Raw genomic sequence first — 24,323 nt, 5'->3', positions numbered from 1 at the left:
GTCCTTGGAGCATAGAGCATGGGGAGCAATTCCGAAACTTGGGTCTGCTGGCCACTGACGATGCTGAGTCACCCCAGGGTCTAGCTCAGGGGCCTCCAGAAGGATGCCAGAGGGACTCGTGGCAAGCAGACCCTATCTCGGCGAGTGACCCTAGAGTTACCACACCTCTCTGGGCCTATCTCCTGTGCATGTGGGACCAAAACATCCTCAGTCTTTTCCTCTCTCCCCCATTCCTTCGTCCCTCCCTCCCTTTTGCTGGTATTTTCTAGAAGACTGTGTTGATATGTCCCCAGCTTTCTTCACATGACTCATTTTCATTGTTTTGGGAACAAGAGTGAGATGTGGGTTGCCCCACATAGGGTCCTGACAGTTCACTTGGGGGTCATCTCCAGCTGGCTGATGTCCTCAGTGCATGTCGGTGGTTCTGGGAGAGAACCCCATGTTTCCTGGCTTCTGGGTCATTTGCTTTCATTTAGGGATAGGCCCAAGGGGTTTTTCCCCAAATACGTCCTCTGGAAAATTTCTGAAGAACTTGGCTGATTGATGCACCCACAGAATTTAAGGGTAGGGCTAAGGCCAGTCCTTAGAGAGGACATTGCTGGAGAACATCTCGGTAGGACCCAGCCCTGGTGGATATGATAAATAGCAAATTCATCCACTCACCTCCCCATCCACTAAAGTCACCTTAGGAAGGAAAAGAGGAAGACTTTCCGCTCGTCACCCATCCATCCACCCAACCATCCATCCAGTTTGTATTTATGCTCTGGAATGGTTCAGAGTAACAGTTGGCAAACTATGGCCCCAGGCCACACCTGTCCCTGGCCTGCTTTTGTCAATAAAGTCTTTTTTTTTTTTTTTAAGATTTTTATTATTTATTTAAGAGAAGGGGAGAGGGAGAGAGCACAAGCAGGGGGAGCTGCAGAGGGAGAGGGAGAAGCAGGCTCCCCGCTGAGCAGGGAGCCTGACATGGGGCTCGATCCCAGGACCCTGAGATCATGACCTGAGCCGAAGGCAGACACTTAACCAACTGAAAATAAGCCCTCAATAAAGTTTTATTGGAACGTGGCCACAATTATTCGTGTACTCTCCGCGGCTGCTTTCACATCGCAATAGCACTGCTGAATTCTTACAGCAGAGACCATGTGACTCACAGAGCCTACAGAATTTATTATACGGCCCTTGACAGAAAATGTTTGCCGACCTTTGGATTAGATCAAAGGGCTGGAGTTCCAGTCCTGGCTTCGTTAATAACTGGGTGCATGACTTCAGAGCAAGTAATTTCTCTTCTCTGGGCTTCATTTTTCTCAGCTGTAAAATGGGATCCCCATGGCACCATTCTCATGGGTTGTTCCGAGGAGTCGGTGGGAAAACGTCTGCCAGCATGGGAGGCACATAGATGGTCCTTGATCAAGACACTTCCTCTGGACGTGGCCTAATGTGGCACGTTGAAAAGCAGGATCCCTTAGTGCACGGGAAGCTACCAGGGATGAGGCGTGCCCGGCCTATGAGGACACAGGCAGGTGCCCCTGTTTCCAGGCTGTCCCAGGCCACGGTTTTGCCCCAGCTGAATTACACCATCACCCAGAATATGTTCTTAAAGACCTAAAAATTCACTGTCTGATCCCTGCTGGTCTCCTTACATCTGGGACACCAAACGGATAGAGCGAGGCCTGCTGACATTGGTGTGTGATCTGAGTTAAATTACTACCAGTATTAACAAAGAAAACTACAGTTGCTGTTCCTAGCCTTCCCCTCAGAGCTCTAGAGCTCTGATCTTGAGCAAACGTGCCCTTTCGTCTTGCAAAAGCATCTGCGCCGAGCACGGGGAGCACCCTGGACACCCAGGGGAGCAGAGCTGGCCCTTTCTGCCGCTGTAGCCACAAAGTTTCTGTTTCGCCACCACTTCCTCTATGGGCTCTGAGTCTAGTTTTGAGAAGGGTGCTGTCTCTCCCACGGGGCTCAGAAGTCCCCTCTGTGGTAGACATGCTCCGCCTTTTGAGAAAATTGAGCTCTGTCACAGGCCTGAGTCCGTCCTCCAAACTCAGGAATCTTTGTCCTTTCCAAGGCGTAACTACCTGTGACAGAGACTCTACAAAGGAGCTTATTGTCGCATAAAACTTGCCTGTGATTCCCTGTGAACGTGTGTCTCTTGGGCTTAAATATAAGCATTTTACTCTGTGGCCACCCAAGAATCCCACTCCTGGGTATTTACCCAAATACTTCTGTCTCTGCTCTGCCCACCCCAAATATGTACAGAAATGTTCACAGCAGCTTTATACACAGTAGCCCAAACTGGAAGCAACCAAAGATCCACAGACATCCGTGCTACATGGGAAGGAACACCACTTTGTGATTAAGAAGAAGCCCCAAACGTATGCATCCACAGCATGCTGAACAAAAGGAGCCAGACACAAAAGCCTATCTACTGTGTGATTCCATTTGTAACAAGTTCAAGAACTGCCCTATAGTGACAGATGCCAGACAGAGACACCTCCAGGTAGCATGGGCGGGAAGGACACTGGGGAGCCTGCTGGAGGGCTGGAGGCATCCCGTTATCTTGACCTGGGTGGTGGGGTGGTGGTTGTGCAGGGCTGAGCCTGCCCCAGATACATCCCACTGGACACGTAAAACCCGTGCACTTCCACATTTAATGCACTTGATTGTTTATATGTCTGCCTTAACTTAAAAAAAAGAAGGGAGAGGAGAGAGAGAAAATCCAAGAGTTTGAGAAGTTTGGGCTGTGGAGAGCTGTGCCTTGGTCTGGTCCCATCTCAGGCCCCCTCAGGAATCCTTGAACCTCTCCGCTCATCCCACAACTTCCTGTTCCCAGCGTGGGGTCCCCGCACTCAGGGCTGTCTGTACTTTCCATTTCCTCTGCTGGGAGTGCCCGGCACTCCCCTCCCCACCTGAAGACCCAGCTCAAAGGTCACTCTGGGAAGCCTTCTCCAACGGTTCCTCCCCGCCCCCTGTCCTTTGTACCTTACACCTCTCAATGATAGTGCTTATCAGGTTGTGTGCTGTTACCCATCTACACCTCTGCCCCTGCCTCCCATCAGGAGGCCCACTCTGGCGCACCCTGGTCATCTTGGTGCTCCCAGGCCAGTGTCCGGCAGGGTGGGCAGGCCACGTGGTACAGAGGATACGAATCTGACCTCTAAGTCAACGATGTGGACTTTCCGCTGACCAGCTGTGACCTGGGGCCACCATTTAGCCGCTTCCAGCCTCCCCTTCTTCCCCCACGAGATGGGGGTCCCAGCAGTGCCCATTTGCCAGGGGCCTTGTGGAGAATAATAGGCCAAGATGGTGCCTGTGGCCGCCAACGCTTGTTGCTCCCTAAAATTATTTCCTGACTTGGTGGGCGGAGATGTGCTGACCAGTCACAGCCCTCAAGAGCCTCGATGAGTCCTCAGATGGCCGAGGTGCCCGGCGGCACGGATGTGGAGCACCACGCCCCGGGGACTCAGGTTTCCATGCCACAGTGGTGACTGAGGTTGGAGAGACCGAACATGGAAATATCAGTTCTTCCTCTGTCATTAGACCTCTTGAGCCATTTGTCCATAAAAGGGGGTAGCTGCCATGGCTGGACTCATGATTAATGAGCCAGAACATGCACTCCGTGGAGAACAGCCTTGGCCTGCCCCTGCTGGCCCTGCCCTCATGGCCCAGCCTCCAGGCATTGCTCTGCCAAGATCTGGGCCGCAGGAAAAGGGGACCCCCGCTCTGGTGCCAGGTGGCCCCGCCCAGGCCCCCAAGGTGGGCTGGGCGTGGAAGGCTTGGTTGAGATGGGGCAAGAGGGTGTGGACGAGTGAGTCTGGGGGAGGCGGTATCTTAACAGATAGGGTCCTGCTTGACATTGGTCTTCCAGAGCTGGCTGATCACCCCTGCGCTCAGGGCCGACTCCAAGCCAGAGCACCCATCTCTGTCCTATCATTTTGGAATCATCTGTGGGTGAGGGAGGAACCTGGAGAGGTTTGCACAAAGCCCCTTCTTCCTTCTTGTTGAGGCTTGAAAATAATCACCTTGGTATAATGAGCTCCTGCTTAGCACCTGGCACCGTGTTGGGAGTTTAACTCATTGAACTCAAACGGGTGAACCCTCACTTCCTCGCCTCTCCTGGCTGCCTTCTAGAGCCACCCTGTGTAACCCCCTCGGAGTTAACACTACCAAGTTCTCACAGGTGCTGAGCACAGGATGCGCATTTCATTACTCAGCGCAGCACCCTTAAGATAGGTTTACTGTTACCTTTCTTATTGCAGTGTAATTCGCCCACCATAAAACTCCCCATAGGGGTCATGTGGAAACCCTGGTTAACTTTTCCCAAGTGGCTGTACCATTTCACTTTCCTGCCAGCATGGATGAGGGTTCTAATTTCCCCATATCTTCTCCAACACTTGTGATTCCCTTTTTAAAAATAGCCATCCTAATGGGTGTGAATACTATCTCACTTTTGCAGGGGAGAGAATGGAGGCTCAGAGAGGCCAAGTGATTCACCTAAGGCCACACAGCCAGCAAGGGGTGGAGCCTGGATTCGACTCTAAAACTTGTGATTTTTCAAAAAATCTTTTATCGAAGCATGACGTACATGCAGATTGTGTCCTGCTTGATGCATTTTAACGGTGTGCTACCGCCAACCTGAATTAAGACCCGGAACAGTACCGCATGTCCAGAAGCTGCCTCTGGCATCTTTTGAGTGCTGTCCCCATTCGGGGGGAACCAGTATTGTACCAGCTCATCCCGGTTTTCCCAGAACGTTCCTGGTTTTAGTGCTGAACAACCAGTGTCGCAAGAAACCCCCTCAGGCTCAGGCAAACCGGACAGCTGGTCACCCCAGTAACCAGCACACTGACCTCTCACAGCATGGAGGGGTTTGCCTACTTCTGGACTTGATAGAAATGGAGGCATATACTCGGGGCTTCTGTGTCTGGTTTCTTTTCCTCAACATTAGGTTCATGCAGTTCATTTGCGTGCTCTGTGTAGTCGTCGTAGATCATTCTTTCTCGTTGCGTGCTGGTCCATGGGGTGAATATACCACACTTTCTTCATCCATTCTTCCATTGATGGACATTTGGGTGGTTTCCAGTTTGTTCCAGTCTGGGGCTGCAGAGTGCTTTGGCAACGTGTGTGCAGGTCTTCACGAGAACATATGCCAACATTTCTTCGTAGGAATGGGACCGCTGGTTGCAGGGGATACAAGTGGCCAGCTTTCACAGACACGAATGCACCGTTTTCGTTGAGCAGTTCTGGAGCATTCTAGCTGCTCTGTCTGTATGCCGACACTTGTCACTGTCTTTCCCATCTGAGCTGTTCTGCTGGAGGATGGTGTGGTGGTGTCACCCTGTGGTCGTCCCCCTGATTTCTAACTCACTAGCTGTTATGGACAGCGGCCAGGACATAGACCCTGAAGGTCTCAGTTCTCCTCCCAGCTCTGTCCTGAATAGCTGTGTGTGGTTGGTCAAGGCTCAGAACCTCCTTCTGGTCCACCTCGGGGGTGATGGTAATACCTGCCTCCCGGGACGGCTGCTGGAGGTGGGAAGGGCCATGCAGAGGTGGGAGGTGGGCACGGGGAGCCAGCAGGGTTGCTCCCAGCCTGGGAGGTCCTGACACTGGGGCAGAGGGAGGGATACCTGACACCCATGCCTGCTGCCAGCTCCTCGGGGCCTCAGTGGGAGCCAGGGCTGGTCCCTCCATCCAGGCTCCCTTCCAGACTCACTTGGTCAGTTGCTCAGCTGTCACAGGTGCCCAGGGGCACAGGTAAAAAGTGCCATGCCTGGCGAACACAAATTTCTGTCCATCAGAGTCCCCCGTTTTCCTGGGTCATCTGTCTCCTCCCTGTCTCCAAAGCTCCATGATTGTAGGGCCGTGTCCCTCGCCTCCACATGGGTTGCACATGTGAGGGGTTCCGTGTGTTGAATGACTACACAAATTCAGTCCCGAGGTGACCGTTGCCCGAGCCACCTTCCATGTGCTCAGAGGCCCACAGGAGGTTACTGCGCCGGACCGTGCAGAATCAGAGCATCTCCACCATCACGTAAGTTCTCTCGGACAGTGCTGCTCTTGAGTTACTTAAGCTGTGCAGAGCTTGATTATTAAGTTCCCTACAACTAAGAAAAGAAGATTAAACCAAACACCACAAAACACAAGAAGAGTGTATTTTTCTCATGAGAGACTTTCTCGCTCAAAACCAAGTTACTTTTACTTTGCACATAGCTGTGGCAAGCCTGGCGTTCTGGTTCCACGGGCTACAACAGAAGAGCAGTAACCTTGTGATGTAGGGTGTAGGGGAAGGTCCACTGGCAGCAATAAGAAGTAGCCATTTGGCATCAGGAGAACGGTTGGAAAAGCCGTTCAAACAGACACGGCGTCTCCAAGTCAGAGGCCAGTAAGGGGAGTGGCACACAGCTCTGTGGGCCCAGGACCATTGCTGGGCGGCAGGACGGCTCACCAGCGGGTGGCGGCAGGAACAGTGGCCCTGGGGCAACCAGAAAGGCTGAAATTATGTTGGGTATCTTTGGTTTATGGAAACAAGGGGAGGGGAGTGTGAAAGGCATTTGAGGAGATTTGCTCCGGGACTGGGGCCCAGACTGACCCATGTAGCAGCAAATTGTTACCGCCGCTTTCCTTCTGCGGCACAGCTTTCCCTTTGTGGGATTAAAGGGAACATCAAGGGCGCCTGGGTGGCTCAGTTGGTTAAGCGACTGCCTTCGGCTCAGGTCATGATCCTGGAGTCCCGGGATCGAGTCCCACATCGGGCTCCCTGCTCGGCAGGGAGTCTGCTTCTCCCTCTGACCCTCCTCCTTCTCATGCTCTCTGTCTCTCATTCTCTCTCTCGCAAATAAATAAAATCTTAAAAAAAAAAAAAAAAAAAGGGAACATCAAAATATTTTGACAGGCCTTTCCCAAATGAGCCCGTGTGGGTTTCTGCCCCCGAGGCCGAGTGGAGCTGTAGGTGGCCTGGGGACCTGCGGGGCTGGGTGGCAGGAGACAGGCAGATTCTGGGACCCCGGCCGTGCCAGGTTCTGGTCCTGCCACCCTCTCGGGCTCTGGCTTCTCTGTGTGTAGCACGGGTTTGCCGTGCGTGTGCCCACAGGTACGCACGCTGGGGTCGGGGTCCGGCTGGAGGAGTTGGCAGAGCATGGGGCTGAGCTCACGGTCCTGGCAGTCGTGACATGGAATTCTGGGTCTGGCCCTTAAAAGCAGGGGTCTGTGACACGTCCTCCCCTCTCTGCGCCTGTTTTGTGTGTAGCATGTGGATCAGCAGGGATAAATCCAGCCCCCCCGCCAGTGTTTGCGGTATGGTGAGATGAGATCATACCTATAAAGTCCTCAGCATGGTGCTGGCCACATGGGAACGGTTCTAGAAACGTTGACCAGGGGCGCTTGTGTCTTTCTGTGTGGGAGGGGCTTCACGAGGCTTGAGTTTGCAGAGCCTGTATCCTTCCTTATCACTGAAAAACCGCGTCACAGACTCTTCACCATACCCCAAAGGTGGGAAAACCGCCTAGATGTCCTTCAGCTGATGAATGAGTAAACCAAATGTGGCAGATCTATTCAGTGGAACGTTACTCAGCCATAAAAAGGGGCGAAGTACTGATTCACGGTTCTGTGTGGATGAACCCCCAAAATGTGACCTGAAAAGAGTCAGAGAGAAAGGCCACATGCCGTATGATTCCGTCGAGGTGAAACGTCCACACAGGCAAATCCATGGTCAGCAGCCTTGTGGGGGAGAGGTCATAGGGAGTGACCCCTTCACGGGGATGGAGTCACCTTGCGGAGCACTGAAAATGTCTTAGGACTAAATTGAGGTGAAGTTGCACAACACTGTGAATGCACGAAATACCACTGAGTTGTACATCCGGAAATGGTCCATGTTTCATGGTATATCACATGCATTTCATCTGCGTTTTCTAACAGGCAGCAGGGGAAGATGAGCTGAAACCCCCTCCTCTAATTGGAGCCCTTCTGTGGTACTGCCACGGAGGGAACGGTGCCATCGTTATGATTATTGTCGTCGTTGCCTGTCCAAAAGGGCTGGAAGGGACTTCCCCATCCTCCAACCTGCAGTCTCTCTTTTGAGGCCGGGGTGTGTGTTGAGGGGGCGGGTGGCACGAGCGAATCCTTCCTCTTTCCAGTTGGGAGGTGCCCTGTGGAGTCGGGCTGTGCAGAGCGGGTCCCCCGACACGATGACTCAGGCAGCCTCCACGTGGGCACAGAGGGGAACTGTCTGCGGCACAGCTCACCCAGCAGGGTACCGGGGTGGCACCTACCCCCACCCCATGACAAACAGCCTGCTGTTCTCAGCCCAGGTCCCCGGGGGCGGTAGGGGCAAGGTTCCCCAGCCTCCCACATCCACTGGCCTCGGGAGTGAGCTCGTGGAGGGTGTTTCCAGACCCGCTTCTCCTCTTGGGGTCTGGGAGCCTCTTCCCTGCTCCCCTTCCCAGGAGTGATGCTGGGCACCTTCCCAACATGCACCTTGAGTCAGCCTGGAGCCTCATCTTGGGGGTCGCAGACATCATGATTCACATTGGCTTTTAGAGAAATCCCCATGGAAACCAGCAGGCAGGTTTGGGTGGGAGGGAGCTGGCTCCCTGGAAAGCAGGGGGAGGTGAAGCCTGGGGGCTTCTGGGGGGGTGCTGCTTCAGGGGCCTTTGGTCACCCTACTCCCTGCCCATTCTGACGTGGGAAGTCTGACAAGGTGCCCTGTTTGGAATGGCAGCTCTGAGGGCCTTTGAGAGTCCCTGAGGGGCCTGATGAAGCCCCTCCAGGCTCTGCTGTCTTGAGCCCAGATCCAGCATTGAGGGGACACCAGAGAAGAAGCTCATCCCAGAAACAGAAGCAGAAGCAGAGTGTTGTCTTCCTGGTTTGGCAGAGACCCAAGACCCCCCCAAACTAGCCCCTCATCAATCCTCAGAGCAAAAGGACAAAGGCACCCCAACCTTTCCTCAACCCCCATGGGCAAGCAGCCTCCCAGGAGCCCAGACCCTGGCTTGCAGACTTCTGGGACCCCAGTCCCCCTGCACTGCAGTCACCTCGTGGGCAGTTGGCGGCCAGGGTAGTCCCTCTGAACTCACCCGGGCCAGAGCATGGCTTCTAGCAGGACCCAGCGAGACTCGGAGCCCAGGATGAAGTCCCCCTCAGCCTTAGCCAGGGCTCCCCAGGTCTCTTAATATCTCTTTAATGAGAGCAATTTGGCAATGACGTAAAATATGCTCTTGCCCTTTGTCCCAGTAATTCCATTTCTGGGAATCTGGCCTAAGGAAATAATCCTAAATATAGGGTAGAAAAACATGTTTCACAAGGATGTTCATTGTGGAGTTGTTTATAGTAGTGTAAAAGGAAACAACCACACTGTCCATGGTTTGGGGGAGCTGTGATAAAATAAAGAGCAGCCAAATGTTTTATAGCCACTAAATGATAGTTCTGGAAATTATTGTCCAGAATATAGGAGGCGCGTGTGATGTAACATTATGTAAAAAAGAAAAAAAAAGAAAAAAGAAAAAGACAAGTTACAAAATCATATGTACCATATGACTTGGGCTCTGTAAAAAAAAATCATGTATAAAAAATCCTCAGGAAGGTGATATACCAAAGTGCTAATGAGTGGTCTTGGCATGATTTTATCTGAAAGGTTGCCTCCCATTCATCATCTTCCAAATTATCTATAATATTCACGCATTGCCTTTCTTAGGTTTGAGTTATAATTTACATTCAGGAAAATTCACCCTTTTAGCGTGTAGATTTGTGAGTTTTGACAAAGGTATATAGTCAAGTAAGTAACTACCACCATGATGGAGATATAGAATATTTCCATCACCGCAGAAAGATCCCCGTGCCCCTTGGTAACTGGTCCCCACCTGCGCCCCGGCTGCTGGTGACCGCTGGTCTGATTTCAAGCCCTGTCGCTTTGCTCATTCCGGAATGTCATGTAGACGGGAACCATGCAGTTTGCCTCGCTTTGCTTCTACGTGTAGAAATAACTTAGTCTGCTTATTGTTCTCTTAAATGTACCTCGCAGAGCTGGATTTCCTGGCTTACCTCAGGTGGGGGAGAATTTCATTTTTCCTTTTCACCTGACTCAGCCTTTACCCCATGTAGGAATCTCCTCCGCTGTCGCTCTGATCATCATGTTCAGATTACCAGGGAATTATCAGTTATCTGTGAAATCGTCCCAGCCGCGCGAAAGTACCTAGGGCGAAGGAGGTCCGTGGTCAGCACTGGCTCACACCTGAATCTGAAGAACAGCATTCGGGGGCTTGCGGTCCCAATCCGTCCCCTCTCCCTTGCAAGCCTCCTGGGCTCCCGTCTAGGCTCTGTCCGGGAAGATGACCCTGGGGGTCAACAACATGCAGCAGTTCATTCATTTCTCTTAATGAACATTTTATTTTAGGACAGTGTGAGAACGTACAGGAAAGTGACAAAGGTGGTACAGAGTTTCCATTTACCCCAAACCCGCCCCCTTGGTGGTTAACATTTCACAGAAACATGGTACCTTTGTCACAACCAATGAACCAATATTGATATGCTATTATTAAAGCCCATGCTTTATTCACTTTCCTTCGTTTTTACCTAATGTCCTTTTTCTGTCCCAGGACCCCGCTGGGGATCCCACAGTGCATGGAGTGGTCAGTCTCCGAAGATGCAGGCTTCTCAGGGTGGGGACGGTTGCTCAGACTTTGCTGGGTTTTGATGAGTATTGGTCAGGTGTTTTGAGGAATGTCCCTCAGTTGGGGTTTATCTGATGTTTTTCTCATGGTTATGCTGGAATTACGGTTCTGGGGGAGGAGGACCCCAGAGATCAAGTTTATTGTTTCTCACAGTAGTTCCTTTTATTGGGCTTTTTGGAATGTTCCAGATGCTGTGCTAAGCCCTCGACAGATTGGATCTCCTTTAAGGCTTCTAATAATCCTGTCTATTAAATTCTCATTTTACCATTGGATGAAATGGGCTCAGAGAGGTACAGTAACTTGCATAACGTCACACAGTAACAGGCTCAGACACGGTCCTGTTGAGTCTACACATTTTGCTTTTAGCCAGTGTTGCGTCCAACAGTGGGAAAGCAGTACATCTGCTATTAAAAACCAGTACGTATTTATTTATACCCAACCTTTCCCCAAAAAGCCTGTGTTGCAACTTCTAATCAAGGCCACACTGAGGCAGCTGAAGCAGGGTCGTGAGAAAGGCAGACGCAGGCGGCTAGCAAGCCCCGCCTCCTGGGAATGGCCCACTGTCAGGAGCGGTCATCTTCTGGAACATGCTGCCACGGGCTTGGTGCGAGCCTAGGGCAGCGCAGGCCCCAGGGAGGCTGGTGGGAAGCACAAGCCTCGAGGCCTCAAGGTATGCTTCTAGAGAGACGAGGCCGGCCGTTTGCTTGGTCTGAATAATCAAGTCCTAATGATTTTCGGGATGGGCCTTTCTTTCTTTACGTGGTGTGGTGTGGTCTGGCAGTTTCCACATGTGCTGGTGGCCACGTCGTAGCTCATGTCCTCTGGCCTCTGGGTGTATCGAGGGGTCGGTGGGCTGGAGTTTGGAGGCCGAGTGGACCCTGAAGAGGGAGAGAGGTGGGTGTGGGCCGTAAGAAGGGCGCTCGGCACATCCAGTACCCAGGTGCCGTTGCTTCTTAAAGCAGATTTCTTTTTTTAATTTATTAATTTATTTTCAATTTTTAAATGTGATTTTTATTTTTATTTTTTATTTTTAAATGTTTTATTTATTTATTCATGAGAGTCAGAGAGAGAGAGAGAGAGAGACGCAGAGGCAGAGGGAGAAGCAGGCTCCCCGCCTAGCAGGGAGCCCGATGTGGGGCTCGATCCCAGGACCCTGGGACCATGACCTGAGCCGAAGGCAGACACTTAACGGCCGAGCCACCCAGGCGCCCCTATTCCTTCTTTTATTAAGAAAATAACAATCCGCTTCTAAATGCCAGGGTCTGTTTGGGCACTTGGAACAGAACAGGTGGAAATTCTTGCTCCTGGTGCTGGAACACGAGCAGGGGAGACAGACAGCAGCAGCAGACAATAAATATTTGAACGTGGGTTCAGAAAACAAATGTATAACCCACCCTCCAGACCCCTGGTTTCGCCGATACCCTCAGGACAAGATGTGCTGTGAGAGCCGAGTCGCTGGTGGCAGAATGTGGAGAGCATGATAGTGCCCAGCGTGCTGGCATAGGGTGAAGGGCGAGGGGAGCCCGCGTGCTTGCCTCTGGGATGTGCCAGCGTAACTGCCGCGGTCCGACACCGTGGCTCAGTGGCTACGGCGATGGGCGCCGAGAGGTGGGCCCTGCGCCCTTGAGAAGAGCGGGATGAGTTTGGCTGCCATCCCGCCCCCCACCCCCCAGCAGCCTTGTTGCGCCGCCTGGCCCCGTGCAGGAGCTTCCAGGCTGTTCCTGCTTCTGCCCCCTCCTCCTGAGGCTGTCCCCCCTGCGGCCCTCCACCAGGACCCCAGGCTGGACCCGCTGGTCCCTCTGGGAGTGGCTGCCCGCCTCTCCAAGGCATTTCTTACCTGAGTCTTCCTCCCTTTGGCCTTCTGCTCCTCCCCGAACATGCCCAGCCTGTTCCCACCCCTGGGCCTTGGCACGTTTCCTCCACCTCTCCGGGGCGCCGCAGCTCTTAGCCCCGTGGGCACCCTATTTGGAATCTGAGTGCAGCATTTGCGATTTATTTGCTTGTTTTGTTCATTTGTATCTCTTTGCGCCATTGGGCTCCTGTCTCATCCACGGCTGTATCCCCAACACCTGGCCTGTGGGCCTGTAACATAAGAGGCACCTAATAAATACATCAAATGAATGAATGAATGAGCAAACTGATTGATCAGTCTCTTATTTCCTGAGCCTGGTGGCCGATCACATCAGGGAAATTTGAGGCACCTCATGCCCTCAACCCTCTCCCCCTCCACCACCTCCGCCGCCACCACTGTGTCTCCACTTTGGCAGACGGAAATGGACATTTAAAACCTCACGGAGGTCCTAAATCCTGATGGTGAAATGAACTTGTCAGGCCATGGATTTCAAATCGCATCCCCTCTTGCTTGTGGCTCAGCAGAGTAGTTAGGGCACCGATTCCTGAGTCACCAGCCCAGTTCAGCCCTGGTCGGCCCCCTTCCTAGCTGGCTGAATGTGGGCAAGTCGCAGGACATCTCGGCTTCCCCATCTGTCCGATGGGATGGCCCTGGCACCTGCCCTGTGGGACTGTTGTGAGGATGGAAGGAGAGAGTGCTTGTCCCCTACCTAGGGAGTGCTCGGCACCCGTCAGGGCTTGGGAGATGTTACCTATTACATTCTGCCTTTTTGGCTATGTGACACTCGCCCCTGATTCTGTTCAAGTATGGCCTCCTGCGGTCAGAGTGACAAGGACCCTGCTGGGACCTGGTGACCAGTGCATCCCCCTGGCTCCTGCTGCCTTCTCTCCAGGACAGGGGAGCTCACTCAGCAGTGAGCAGTTGTGAATTTCTCTCTCCCCACCCTCACCTCAGCATTGACCAATGGTAGCTGTTACTGTTCTTTCTTTCCGCACAAATTGTTGAGCCCTTGCCACGTGCCAGGCACTGGGGAGAGAGGGCAGGGACCAGGACAGACATGGGCCTGACCTCCCCGAGCTGCAGCCTGGCCAGGAGGCAGACATCAGCAGGTGACACACAGTATCAGTCCACAATAATTAAATAGGGTGTGGGGAGCACCGAGGGTCCAGGGAGGGATGTGACCAGGTGGGTTATAGGGTCTGGAGGGTAGCAGGGCCCCCCGAAGTCCCTGTGCACCTGAGGCCTGGACAGTGGAAGAGAGGCCAGGGATCAGGCCACAACCTTTCTGGGACAAGGGGCAGGCTGAGTTCGCGACGCCATCGGAGGGTAGGCTGTGGGGAGTGCAGATGATAAAAAGAAAGCAGGTGGGGCTAGAGGAAGGAGCAGGTCCTGACCCGTTGGGCCTGGCGAGGGTGGACGGGAGTGTGGGTTTCGTGCTTGGGCCACTGGGAGCCGTGGAAGGACACTGAGCAGGGAATAAGGGGATCGAGTGTGCCGACGTGGAACGTGGCCCTGGGTGCTGGGTGGGGAGCACACATCTGTGGAGGGAGATAAGACAGGGAAACCGGTGGGGGTCTATGACTGCTTTCTGGGCAGGAGAAGGTGGTGGCTTGGCCACAGTGAGGGCTGGGGAGATCCAGACTCTGCCCTGTGCTGGGCCCCACAGATGCCCAGAGGAACACTGCACAGGCTTTGCCCTCAAGGTGCCCCCAGTCCAGTCCCGACTCTGCACCCCTAAACATGTGGGCAAGTTTCCACCATGACCTGTTTCCGCCAGCTGGGAGGCTGCCGGCCAGGAAAGATGGAATTCCTTTGGTTCCCAGAGTTGCCCAGCGTCTGTACCAGTCTGCTTGTTGCCAGGGTGGGGATGTTTTCCGGAACCTTCTTCTGAGGCATGGATATTGTAACCAATGTGTGTCTTTTCTTTTTCTTCTCTTTTTTCTTTTTCTTTTTCTTTTCCTTTTTTTTTTTTTTTTTTTTTTTTTTTTGCTGCAGCCAACTGGGTACATGGAAAACTCAGTCTCCTACAGCGCTATTGAGGACGTTCAGCTGCTGTCCTGGGAGAACGCCCCGAAGTACTGTTTACAGCTCACAATTCCTGGGGGAACGGTCTTACTGCAGGTAGGAGAAACAAACATGAACAAGCAGTTTCTTCTGCCCTGCCCCCTATGCCCTCACCTCCTCTTTTCCCTCAGAGGAAGACAGCCAACCACCAGGAGGAAAGGTTGTTTAGCCTAGGGTGCTTTTTTCTCCAACATAAGAAAGGTATAAACTGGGACCCTCTGGGGGAAAGGAAGAGGGAATGTGCACAGACTGAGCTCCTACTGCATGCCTGCTCCAGCTCAGGAGTTTTATATCTTATGCTTTTTTTTTCTCTTAACAAACATGAGAAATAGGTCTTCTGGTCTCCATTTTACAGATGAGGAAACTGAGGCTCAAAGCCATGTTGTTAGGCCTTAAAAGGCTATAGAAAAGCAAGTAAGCAATGGGTGCCACATTTTGCTGTACTTCAAGTGAGGAGGAGGTTCTTCTTGTTGGTCTAAGTCCTGAGACTCTGTTAGAAATATGAGCTGTCTCCTTGGGAAGGGGTGCATTTTGTGTGTATCGATCAGGGCTGTTGGTTGGAAATGATGCAAACATTCAAACTCTGAAGCAAAAAGAATTTGAAGCTGTAACTATATTAAGGTAAATGGAAGTCTAAGAGAGGCCTTCAGGCATAGTTTGATCCAGGAGTCCAATGATGCTAATAGTCAGTGCCTCTCTCTCTCTCTCTCCATCTCCTGGTTCTGCTTCTGTGTGTTGGCTTCATTGTCGGGGAGGGTCTCTCCGTGCATGGGAAAGATAGACTTCTGTCCTTTTAAAAATGTGAGAGCCTATTTTCCTTTTGTATCTTTCTATAAAATCTCATAAAAAATTCTGATTGGCTCTGCTGTAGTCCCATGCATCCCAGGGAATGCCCTACCCTAGGTTACATACCCACCCTTGACCATAGGCAGCTGTGTGCTCTGATAGCCCTACCAAGACCTTATGGTCGGGGAGACGTGGGTCCACCAATAAAAGAATTGTGACAGAAAAAATTGCTGTAGTACATATACACGACATGTTCCTTATCATTTCAGGCAGAGCCATCCCAATTTCCAGCAGGGACCCCAAGTCAGAGACTCCTCATTAGAGAGAATGCACTCTCTTTGTTGGGAGAACAGGCCTTTCTTTTAGGAACAGTTTCTTTCTGTCACTCCAGGGAAACTGCCCTGAGCCCAAAGAGATGCTTCCCTAAAACATGTTTCCAAAGTGGCCACTAGATTGTGTAACAGCGTTCCAGCCAAGAGGCACACAGTTCAGCCTCTGAGGAATGCGGGCCTCAACGAGCTGACTGTAACAGCTAATTCTTTAGAAAAATCCTGTTCTTTACTGTCATCTTTTGGAGGACACCGAAACCATGCCTGCCTGTGTGTTTTCTTCCTGACTCTGGCACCCTCCACACCCGGCCATCTTTCTTTCTTTCTTTTTCTCTCCTCTCTTCCCTCCTCACTTCCAGCCAGCAGAGTTCTCCTGTCTGTCCTCCCGGCCCACGTGGGCTGGGGCCTGAGCAGCAGAGGAAGATTCAGGGGGGCAATGATAGGGTTCTGTGAAGAAGCTGAGCTGGTCTGTGCCCTGTGCTGGGGGGTGGGGAGGCAAGTGAGCCCCTCGGCCCCGTCCTTGAAGAAGTCCAGGGCCCTCCGGGGAGCAGAGCTATAAACACATGGCTGCAGAGACAACAGCTAAAATAGAGGCACGTCCCGGAGGACGGGGAGCCCAGAGCAGGGAGTGACTCACTCGGTCTCGGGGTTCCAGAGAAGGCTCCCCGGGGATGGTGACGTTACAGCTGGGTGAAGAGGGGTGAGTAGGAGTGTGCCAGGATGCGGGGCACGTATTCAGGGCAGAGGGAATGCGGGTGCAAAGCATGAATATGGGAGAGGGGGAGGTACGTTCAGGGCTCCCTGGATGTGTCCAGAGCTGTTGGGTCGTAGCCAGATCTTACTGGTCTTGTTGGCTGAGTGAAGAAGCCAAGGCTATGTCCTCAGGGCAGTAGGGAGCCATTGAAAGCTCTTAAGTGGTGAAGGGAACAATGGAGGGATCCATCTAGTTGCAGGGCAGAGAAGGCTGAATATGGGAGTGTCAGAGGGAGGCAGGGGTGGGGAGGGGAACCTTGAAATTGTCCCGCTGGAGGATGGAGGGCCCTGAGCCCCCATCTTCTTGGGTGTGTTGTGGTTGGTGCTTCGCCAGCAGGAGGGCCTCATTGCTTCTGGGGTTGGAGGGGGCAGTGTATACCCCCCAGGAGGGCCGAACATCAGGGAGGCTTGGAGAGATGGGGGTTGCCCGGCAGTGGAATGTCCCTTTAACCCAGGCCGTGGCTGCAGGCCGGCTGTGATGACTCGCCTGGCTGGGGCTGCATCCGGCAGTGGCCTCACGTCAGAGCTCCCCCTGCCGAGCCGCCAGGCGGGCCTGCTCCAGCATCCCCCTCGCTCGCTCCCTCACTGCCCCCCCCCCAGCTCCGGCTCCGTGGACAGAGGCTGGAGCAGGAGAGCAGGACTCAGAGCTAGGACGGGGAAGCAGACGCAGCCCTCTACCCCATTACTCGGGGAACCCAGGTGGGTGCAGCACCCCCCTCCCGCCTCAGTCTCTCCTTCTGCCACTTCCATCCACTTCCTTCCACCTTGCTTCCTTCTCATCATCACCCTCCTCCCCCCTCCTGTGATTCATGGGTGGCGTGTGGCCATCTCGTGCTGTAAATGGCTTCTGAGTTATCCTGGGGGTGGGCTTTGGGCTGGGAGGCCCCTGTGACGGTGAGGCGGCTAGGGGGCACCTGGAGCCCCAGGCTGGTGCCCTGAGGGGCCAGGCACGCGCGCCTCACATGCCCTTGTGACAGTCGGCGGGATGCTTTGCTCTGGGTTTGTCCTGGTTCAGGTGGCAGGCCCCCGAGGGGTGGCATGACAGAGCAGTCCTACCTGCTGTGGGTGGAGGAAGGACCGAGAAGCGCCCAGGTGTGCCCGGGGGACAAGGCCGACGGGACGAGCTCTGTCTGGGTGCTCCTGGTCGGCACAGGATGAAGATGCCTTGAGTCGTGCTGTCCCGACAGCAGCCACGGGCCACGCAGGGTGCCGGCATTGTAACATATTACGTCAAACGAGGAATGCAGATCCGAGGGCCACTGGCCACATTTCCAGTGCTCGGTAGCCGCCTGGACCTAGTGGTTGCTTATTGGGCAGCCCAGATGAAGAACACCTCCATCATCACAGAAAGTTCTGCTGGATGGGGCTGGACCCTAGCACTTTTCATTCTGACCCCATGCTCCACGCACTGCTTCCCTGCCGGAGGAGGTAGCCTCCCAGCGCCGGAGGGTCTGGAGTCTTCCAGCATCGCTGAAGAGGGTCGTGTCCCGCCGCACATGCGCGGCTGTTCTCTACCTAGGAGTGGTGTCGGGGCTGCAGGAGTCCCCACCCTCACCTGCCGGTCTCTCGCTCTGGGGGTCTCTGTCAGCTTCTCCGTATCCAAGTGAATCTGTTTCCTCCCCTCTCCCTCTCTCTTTCTCTCTCTCCCTCCCTCTCTCTCTCGCCCACTCTCTCTTCCTCCTTACCTCTCCCCCTATCCCCCTTTCCCTCTCCTTCTCTTTCTGTCCCTCTCTGTCTCTCTCATTCTCTCTCTCTCTCTCCCTCTCTCTATCTCTTGCTGTGTTTCGCTCTCTGCTTCTCTTGCAGTTTCTTTTTCTCTGATGTCTTTCTCCAGGCCTCTCTCCACCCCAAGCCCTTCTCTCTGTGCCTCTCAACTTAACTCCCTCTGTGCCTCCTCCTCCCTCTTGTTCCTCCCGCTCCAACCTCCATCCCTCTCCCAGGGGCCTCCTTACAAAGCTGCTTTGTTAGAATTTGAATCGGTGCCTCACTCAGACCCCTGGGAGCTGACCTATCCGAGTTCAGGGAAGGTTAAGAGCCGCTCTTAGGCCAACGTGCCTTCTCCCAGCCCAGAGACACCGAGCACTCTGCCAGCAGGTCGAGTCGCCAGACAAAGTCGCCAGCCTCCCAGCCTGGTCCAATTGGTGTGTTTCTGGATGCTTTGTGTTTTTCAGCATGAGCTCCCTAATGCCATGTTATTAGAATCCCCGGGTGCAGAAAGGACCTATTTATCTTCTTTACCCCCTTAACGCCCTTTGTGCTGGTGTTTCATTGTGAGGAGGTAACTACATAAGAACATAAACGGCCCGATGAAAGCATCCTGGGGGGCTCCTTGCCGGCCCGTGGGGTGGGGTGGCCAGCATTCAAGAGCCCCGTGGTGCTGATCATCTGGGGATCTCGGCCTCGCGGTTGGGTGTCCGCCCATCCATGGGAAGTAGACAGGGCCCCCTGCTCTGTTTCGGGCGGAACCAGAACAAGGAGACTCTCCTTTCCTGATGGTCTCCGAGACTGGCTCTTCTCCCGAGAGGATCTCCAGAGGCCAGGCGGCAGGGGCAGGGACAGGGTGGGTTCCCTTCTTACTGGAAGCCGGCGAGAAAGAGCTTTCCGGTCTGAAAAGCACGTGCTGTTTTTTCCCTAAGAAGTTGGGCCAGGAAGGAGAACTTGGGAACAGTCACCCACAGTGCACCCTTGGCTGTTTTTCTCACCTCTCGAGACAATACAACAATGAGAGAGAACTTGGCAACTTTCGAAGAGGAAATTAGGCAGAATTTGCCTGGAACGGGGCCCTTCCAGTATTCGAAAGATTTATCGCTAGGAGAAGTTGGCGCTGGCCTGGGCAGGCCTGCCCATTTCCAGGGGCTCTTTCCCATGCTTGAATCGAGTGACCCTCAAGACTCTGAGCTATGTCCCGTGTCCCGTGGGGCTACGTCGTCCTGGCTTGGCTGCCCGCACAGCAGTATGGAATCTCTGTGCAGAAACTCGCCGTGTCCCCCGGGCCAGAAGCAGCCCAGGCCACTCTCCCTTTCATTGGAAGGCACTTAAAGATGCCTGCGCCGAGATCCTGGACATCCCCCAGCAGCCTCCGTCCTTCTTCGAAACTAAACAGACCAAAGGAAGGAGTAGTTCATAGCCCACCCTCTCTGGCTCCATCAGTGAGAGATGCGCCTCCCCTCTTCCGGAGGAAAGTCCTGGTCCACCCTCTTGTTTGTGGGTTGGGGCCTCCTGGAGATGGGAACTGGAGCCAAGTCCTTCCTCCTCCCCTTTCACTGGCATAATGCCTTCAGATTTCCCAGCCCAGTTCCTGGAAGCCTGGTGGAGCCCAGGCACGTGGCTCTCATGTTCAGGGTGGACAGCCTGTGTGGTCAGACAGACCCGAGTCCCCGCCCAGCTCCACCGTGCTCTATCTGTGTAGCGTTGGGCAAGCAGGAATAACCTCTCTGGGCCGATGATTTATCTGTGAACTAGAGTCATAAGACCTGCCTCCTTGGACTATGTGAGGATCAGTGTTATTACGTGTAAGAAACTTAGCACTGTGCCTGGTCACGGTAGGTGTTCAGGAAAAGACCGCCATGATTATTTCTTGGTCTTAATCAAATACGCCTTCGGGAAGAGAGGGTATCAAGGCTGAACAGTTCCCTTGACGTTTTACTGCGCATGAAATTTTCTTCAGTGAGCAGAATGGGTGATGCTTCATCCATCCATCTAGCTATCCACCCACCCAATCCATTTATATATCTGTCTGTCCACCCATCTGTCCATCCATCTACCCATCTATCATCCATCCATCCTTCAGTCCTTCCACCCACACATCATCCATCCATCCATGTATCCATCCGATCATTCATTTGACAAGTCAGCCAACCTTTCACTTAACAAACATCTCTCGGGGTTTTGTGGACACAGTGGTGAATAGTCACACATGGTCCCCGACCTCACAGAGCTCACAGCCTGGAGAGAAAGAACAACAGTGAGATGAGCAATTGCAAGACTGTGGTTCTGTTAGATGAGGCGTCATCACCTGACTTGGCTGGGGATGGTGAGGGGAAAGCATTTCAGGTGAGCCCTGAAGAGTTAATGAGTCGTTCAGCGGGCAGTACTGGGGGGAGTGAAGGCAGAGTGCCCCCGGTGGGATGTATGTTTTGTGTAAAAGCCAGATGAAGAGCAAAGCCAGCCAGGTCATGCTGGATTGTGCTACAGCGACAAGCAGCCCCAACTTCTAAGTGGCTCAAAACAACAATGGATTATTTCTCACTCAGGCTGCGAGTCCACCGTGGGTCAGCTGGGAGCACTGCGCATGGAGCCGGCACCATCTGGAATGTTGCTGGTTACCACGGCAAAGGCCAGGGCCCCTGCTAAGTAGTGCACCGCCTCCCAAGGGCTTCCACCAGAAGCAACGCAGGTCACGTCGGCTCGTGCTTTGTTGGCCAGAGCCAGCCCGTGGCTACCAGTCCTACCACGTGCTGGGAGGAGAGCTGGAAACGTTGGGGGAGGACGCTGATGACACCCAGCAACTCTGGGCCTTGGTTTGCTCACCATGGCAGGGAGGGATAGGTTGGGCTAGAATTGGCTCCTTAACCCGTGGTCCGTGGTGTGTTCCGAAACTGCCTGTGTGTGTGTGTGTGTGTGTGTGTGTACAAATGGGCACCTTACTCGGATGTGAATCTTTAGCTTGTTTCAGTCTCTCAAAGGGTTTCGGGTTCCCATAAATCCCCAAAAAACTGAGAACTCCTGGACCAGGTGATCCTTGAAATCCCTTTGAGCCTTCGATTCACAGAGCCTCGTTTGTTAGAACGGCTGCCGCCGCCAGTCTTCCTGCAGGTGGAAGGAAGGTGGCCATTCCCCCTCCCAGTTGTGCTGGGGCGTAGTGGGCCCGGCAGGTGCGGTGGGACACGGTCGCTGTCTCTGCCTGGACACCTGGACGGCACCTCCGCTCTTCGCCTTGGTGTGAGGAGTTTACTGGGTGGACTTTGTGACACCAGCCTCACCCAAGAGGGGGCAGTTCCCCGGACCGGACTCGGCCTCCTTTCCCAGTCCTGTGGGTGCGACCGATAAACCGCCGGGGCAGGATGGGGCTCTGAGAATGGCAGGAAGGAGTGCAGGGAAGCAGAGGAGGGAGGGTGGTCCCAGCTGAGGTGCTGCGGGAGGCGAGGGGTTTCAAAGCTCACAGAAGAAGGGGCGTGTGTGCCAGACGAGGAGCCCGGGCAGTGAGGGTGACGGTGTGCTCAGGGGCAAGGCTGGGTCAGCTCCCGGGGCGGGGGAGGGGGCCCTCCCACCTGCTCTGAGCCTCAGTTCCTCACCTCAGAGGGATGCATGCAAAGCACTGTGCTCCATGACTGGAAGGTCACGTCAGCCGGTGTGACTGCACCGAGGGATCTCAGTTCGGGCCCGCGCCGCGGAGAGGCAGGTTCCCGGGCGCGTGGTATGGACGGGGAGGTCCAGAGTCACACAGCTCTTAGCTGGGATCTGTCAGCTGCTCCGCTGGACCCAAACCTGCCTTCTTCCCGGAACGTGACGCCGACCTCCGGTTGAAACACCCACAGGAGGATGGATGTGGCCGGGCAGCTGGGTCGCACAAGCCAGGGGGCTCGCGCTCTTCCCCGTGAGGGACTTGGAACGTGCAGGGTGTTCTTCCTGGAAGGTTAGGCTGTGAGCCGAGGTGACCAGGGCAGGTGAGATGGGGTTGTGTCCCTGCAGACACCCTCCTCCCCTTCTAGACCACGAGGCCGCTGTGAAAGGCAGGACACAGGGGACCCAACTGAGACCTGGGGACAAGGTCCCAGGCGCCAGGGCAGGAGAGGAAATCTGTGTGGCCATGCCCGCTCAGCAGCAGGCTGCCGCCCACTGAGGTCTGGGCAGAGCCAGACTGCCTGCGGGGGATCCCAGGAGGACTCGAGATGTAACCAGGAGAAGCCGCAGCCCTGGGAGCTGGCTGGCTCCTTCAGGAGGAGCAACGGCACAGAGAGTGCTTTGGAGCATCCATTTGTGAGCAGGAGGAAGGGTCCAGTGGTGCCATGCAGATCAGTCAGGACTCCCAGATGTAAGCAGCCAAAATGGACTCGGGCAGTCGCCAGCAGCAAAGGAATATGCTAGAAGGATTGACGGGAGCCTGGAGAACAGGCTTGGAAAACGGACTAGAGCCGAGGCAGGTGATGGGACCATGTCCCAGCCAAGCATTCACCTTTGCAGGGTGACACTGCTCTGCCTCATAATGAATTCTTCCCTCCGTCGTCCTGACGTTACTTAGCTGCAGCCTAGATCACCTGCTCACACTCAACCCAGACAGGCCGGGGACCCCCTTAAAGATCCCTACCAGGGGCTCGCACGTCGGGGAGGTCCCCAGAATGGGGATGGGCTGCGCCAGGTTATGAGGGAGACAGGTCTGTGTTGGACAGGCTGCCGAGGCAAAGGAAGGGGGTCGCCGTCGACTGCTCACGACCAGGGCTCCGCTGTTCGTGTTCGTTCGTTCTTGTGCAACCAGCCCTGACCGCACCAGCACTGCTACTCAGTGCCGGTGATTTGGGAATAAGATTCTGCCCTCAGGGAGCTCACCGTCCACTCATTCATTTGTTCGTTCATTCATTCAGCAAGTCTCGCTCGGCCACCCGGTGCCCCAGGTCCTGGGGATACGGTGGTAGTCACACAGGGACACGTGTGTGCGGGCACTGTGCTGGGGCCAGTGGGCACAGAAGAGGGACGGATGCACTTCTCCCCCTCTCCTTCCTCCTGTCTTCTCTGTCTTCCTTTTTGTCCTCACTTGGCCATTCAGTCCAGCCCGTGATGGGCACTGCCCGGGCCCACGGTGCTCCCTCAGAACCAGTAGAAGAGCCCAATCAGCCCCAAGCCCGTGTGGCCATACCTCCCATACTCGTTTCCCACGGCCGCTGTGACAAATTACCACAGGTGTAGCCGTTGGAACAACACAAATTTATTATTTGTTCACGGTTCTAGAGGCCAGAAGTCCAGCACGGGTCCCACTGGGCTAGAATCAAGGTGTCAGCAGGCTAGTTCTTCTGGAAGCTCTTAGGAAAATGGGTTTCCTTGCATCCTCCAGCTTCAGAGACTGCTGGTGCCCCTTGGCTTGTGGCCAAATCCCTCCAGCCTCTGCTATCTGTCCGACTCTCCAACCTCCTCAGGACCCTTCTGATGACAGCGGCTCACCCACATAATCGGGAATAACCTCCGCATCTCAAGGTCCTTAACTGACTCACATCTGCGAAGCCCCTTTGCCGCCTACGGTAACGTGTTCACCAGGATCAGCGTGTGGGCCATCTTCGGGCGTCCCGTATCTGGCCTCCCACACCTGCCCCTCTCTCTGGCGCACTTGGTGTGTGAGAGAGCACAGACTGGGCGTGTGCTGGGGCCGGCTCATACTGGCCAGTTCCAGCTCCTGAGAGCCCATCCTACTCACCTCTTCCAACTCTGGTCCAGGTGGCCCGGGATCGGCCAAGGCGGGATCGTTTATAGCCCCAAGGGTGGCTCGTGCTGTGGTCAGGCTTTCTTATTCTGGAAAACCTGTTGTTCCACATTTATCACCACCCCACTGGCCGTGGCTGCACGGATCCTGAGCCCCACAGTTTGTAGAGTGTCTGCACGTGCCAGGCACGGAGCGAAGTAAGCACTTTACAGGGATTATCTCATTGTTGGGGATCTTTGCATCGCTGTCCCTCAGCATGGAGTATATTTTATCATCCTAATGAACAGGAATTGTCACAAGACCACAGAGCTAGGTCAGCACTGAGAGGAGGTGACTCAGCCACAGACTCTCTGGGGTGCTGCTGGTCCTGTGGCAGACTCCCCTTTGGCCTCCCACCTCCCCAGTCAGGTGGCGCAGGCTCTGTGTCTTCGGGGTACTTGAACCCAGGTCTGTTGGAGACTCAGCCA

The 24,323-nt window shown here is 54.3% G+C and overlaps 1 protein-coding gene across 3 annotated transcripts in view; it reads left to right on the top strand.

The window, feature by feature from the left end:
- CMIP (c-Maf inducing protein) overlaps window positions 1-24,323 on the top strand; it is a 230,356-nt gene that overhangs the window by 127,471 nt on the left and 78,562 nt on the right. For all 3 annotated transcript variants that reach the window (XM_078062972.1, XM_078062971.1, XM_036084960.2), the window contains exon 2: window positions 14,509-14,634. In XM_078062972.1, coding sequence (XP_077919098.1) covers window positions 14,509-14,634 — 126 coding nt within the window. The remainder of the gene's footprint in view (window positions 1-14,508; window positions 14,635-24,323) is intronic.

This window comes from Halichoerus grypus, chromosome 15, assembly GCF_964656455.1.
Source record: "Halichoerus grypus chromosome 15, mHalGry1.hap1.1, whole genome shotgun sequence".
Classification (NCBI taxonomy): domain Eukaryota; kingdom Metazoa; phylum Chordata; class Mammalia; order Carnivora; family Phocidae; genus Halichoerus; species Halichoerus grypus.
Note: the sequence above shows the minus strand (reverse complement) of the source record. Positions and strands in the feature narration are given on the sequence as shown.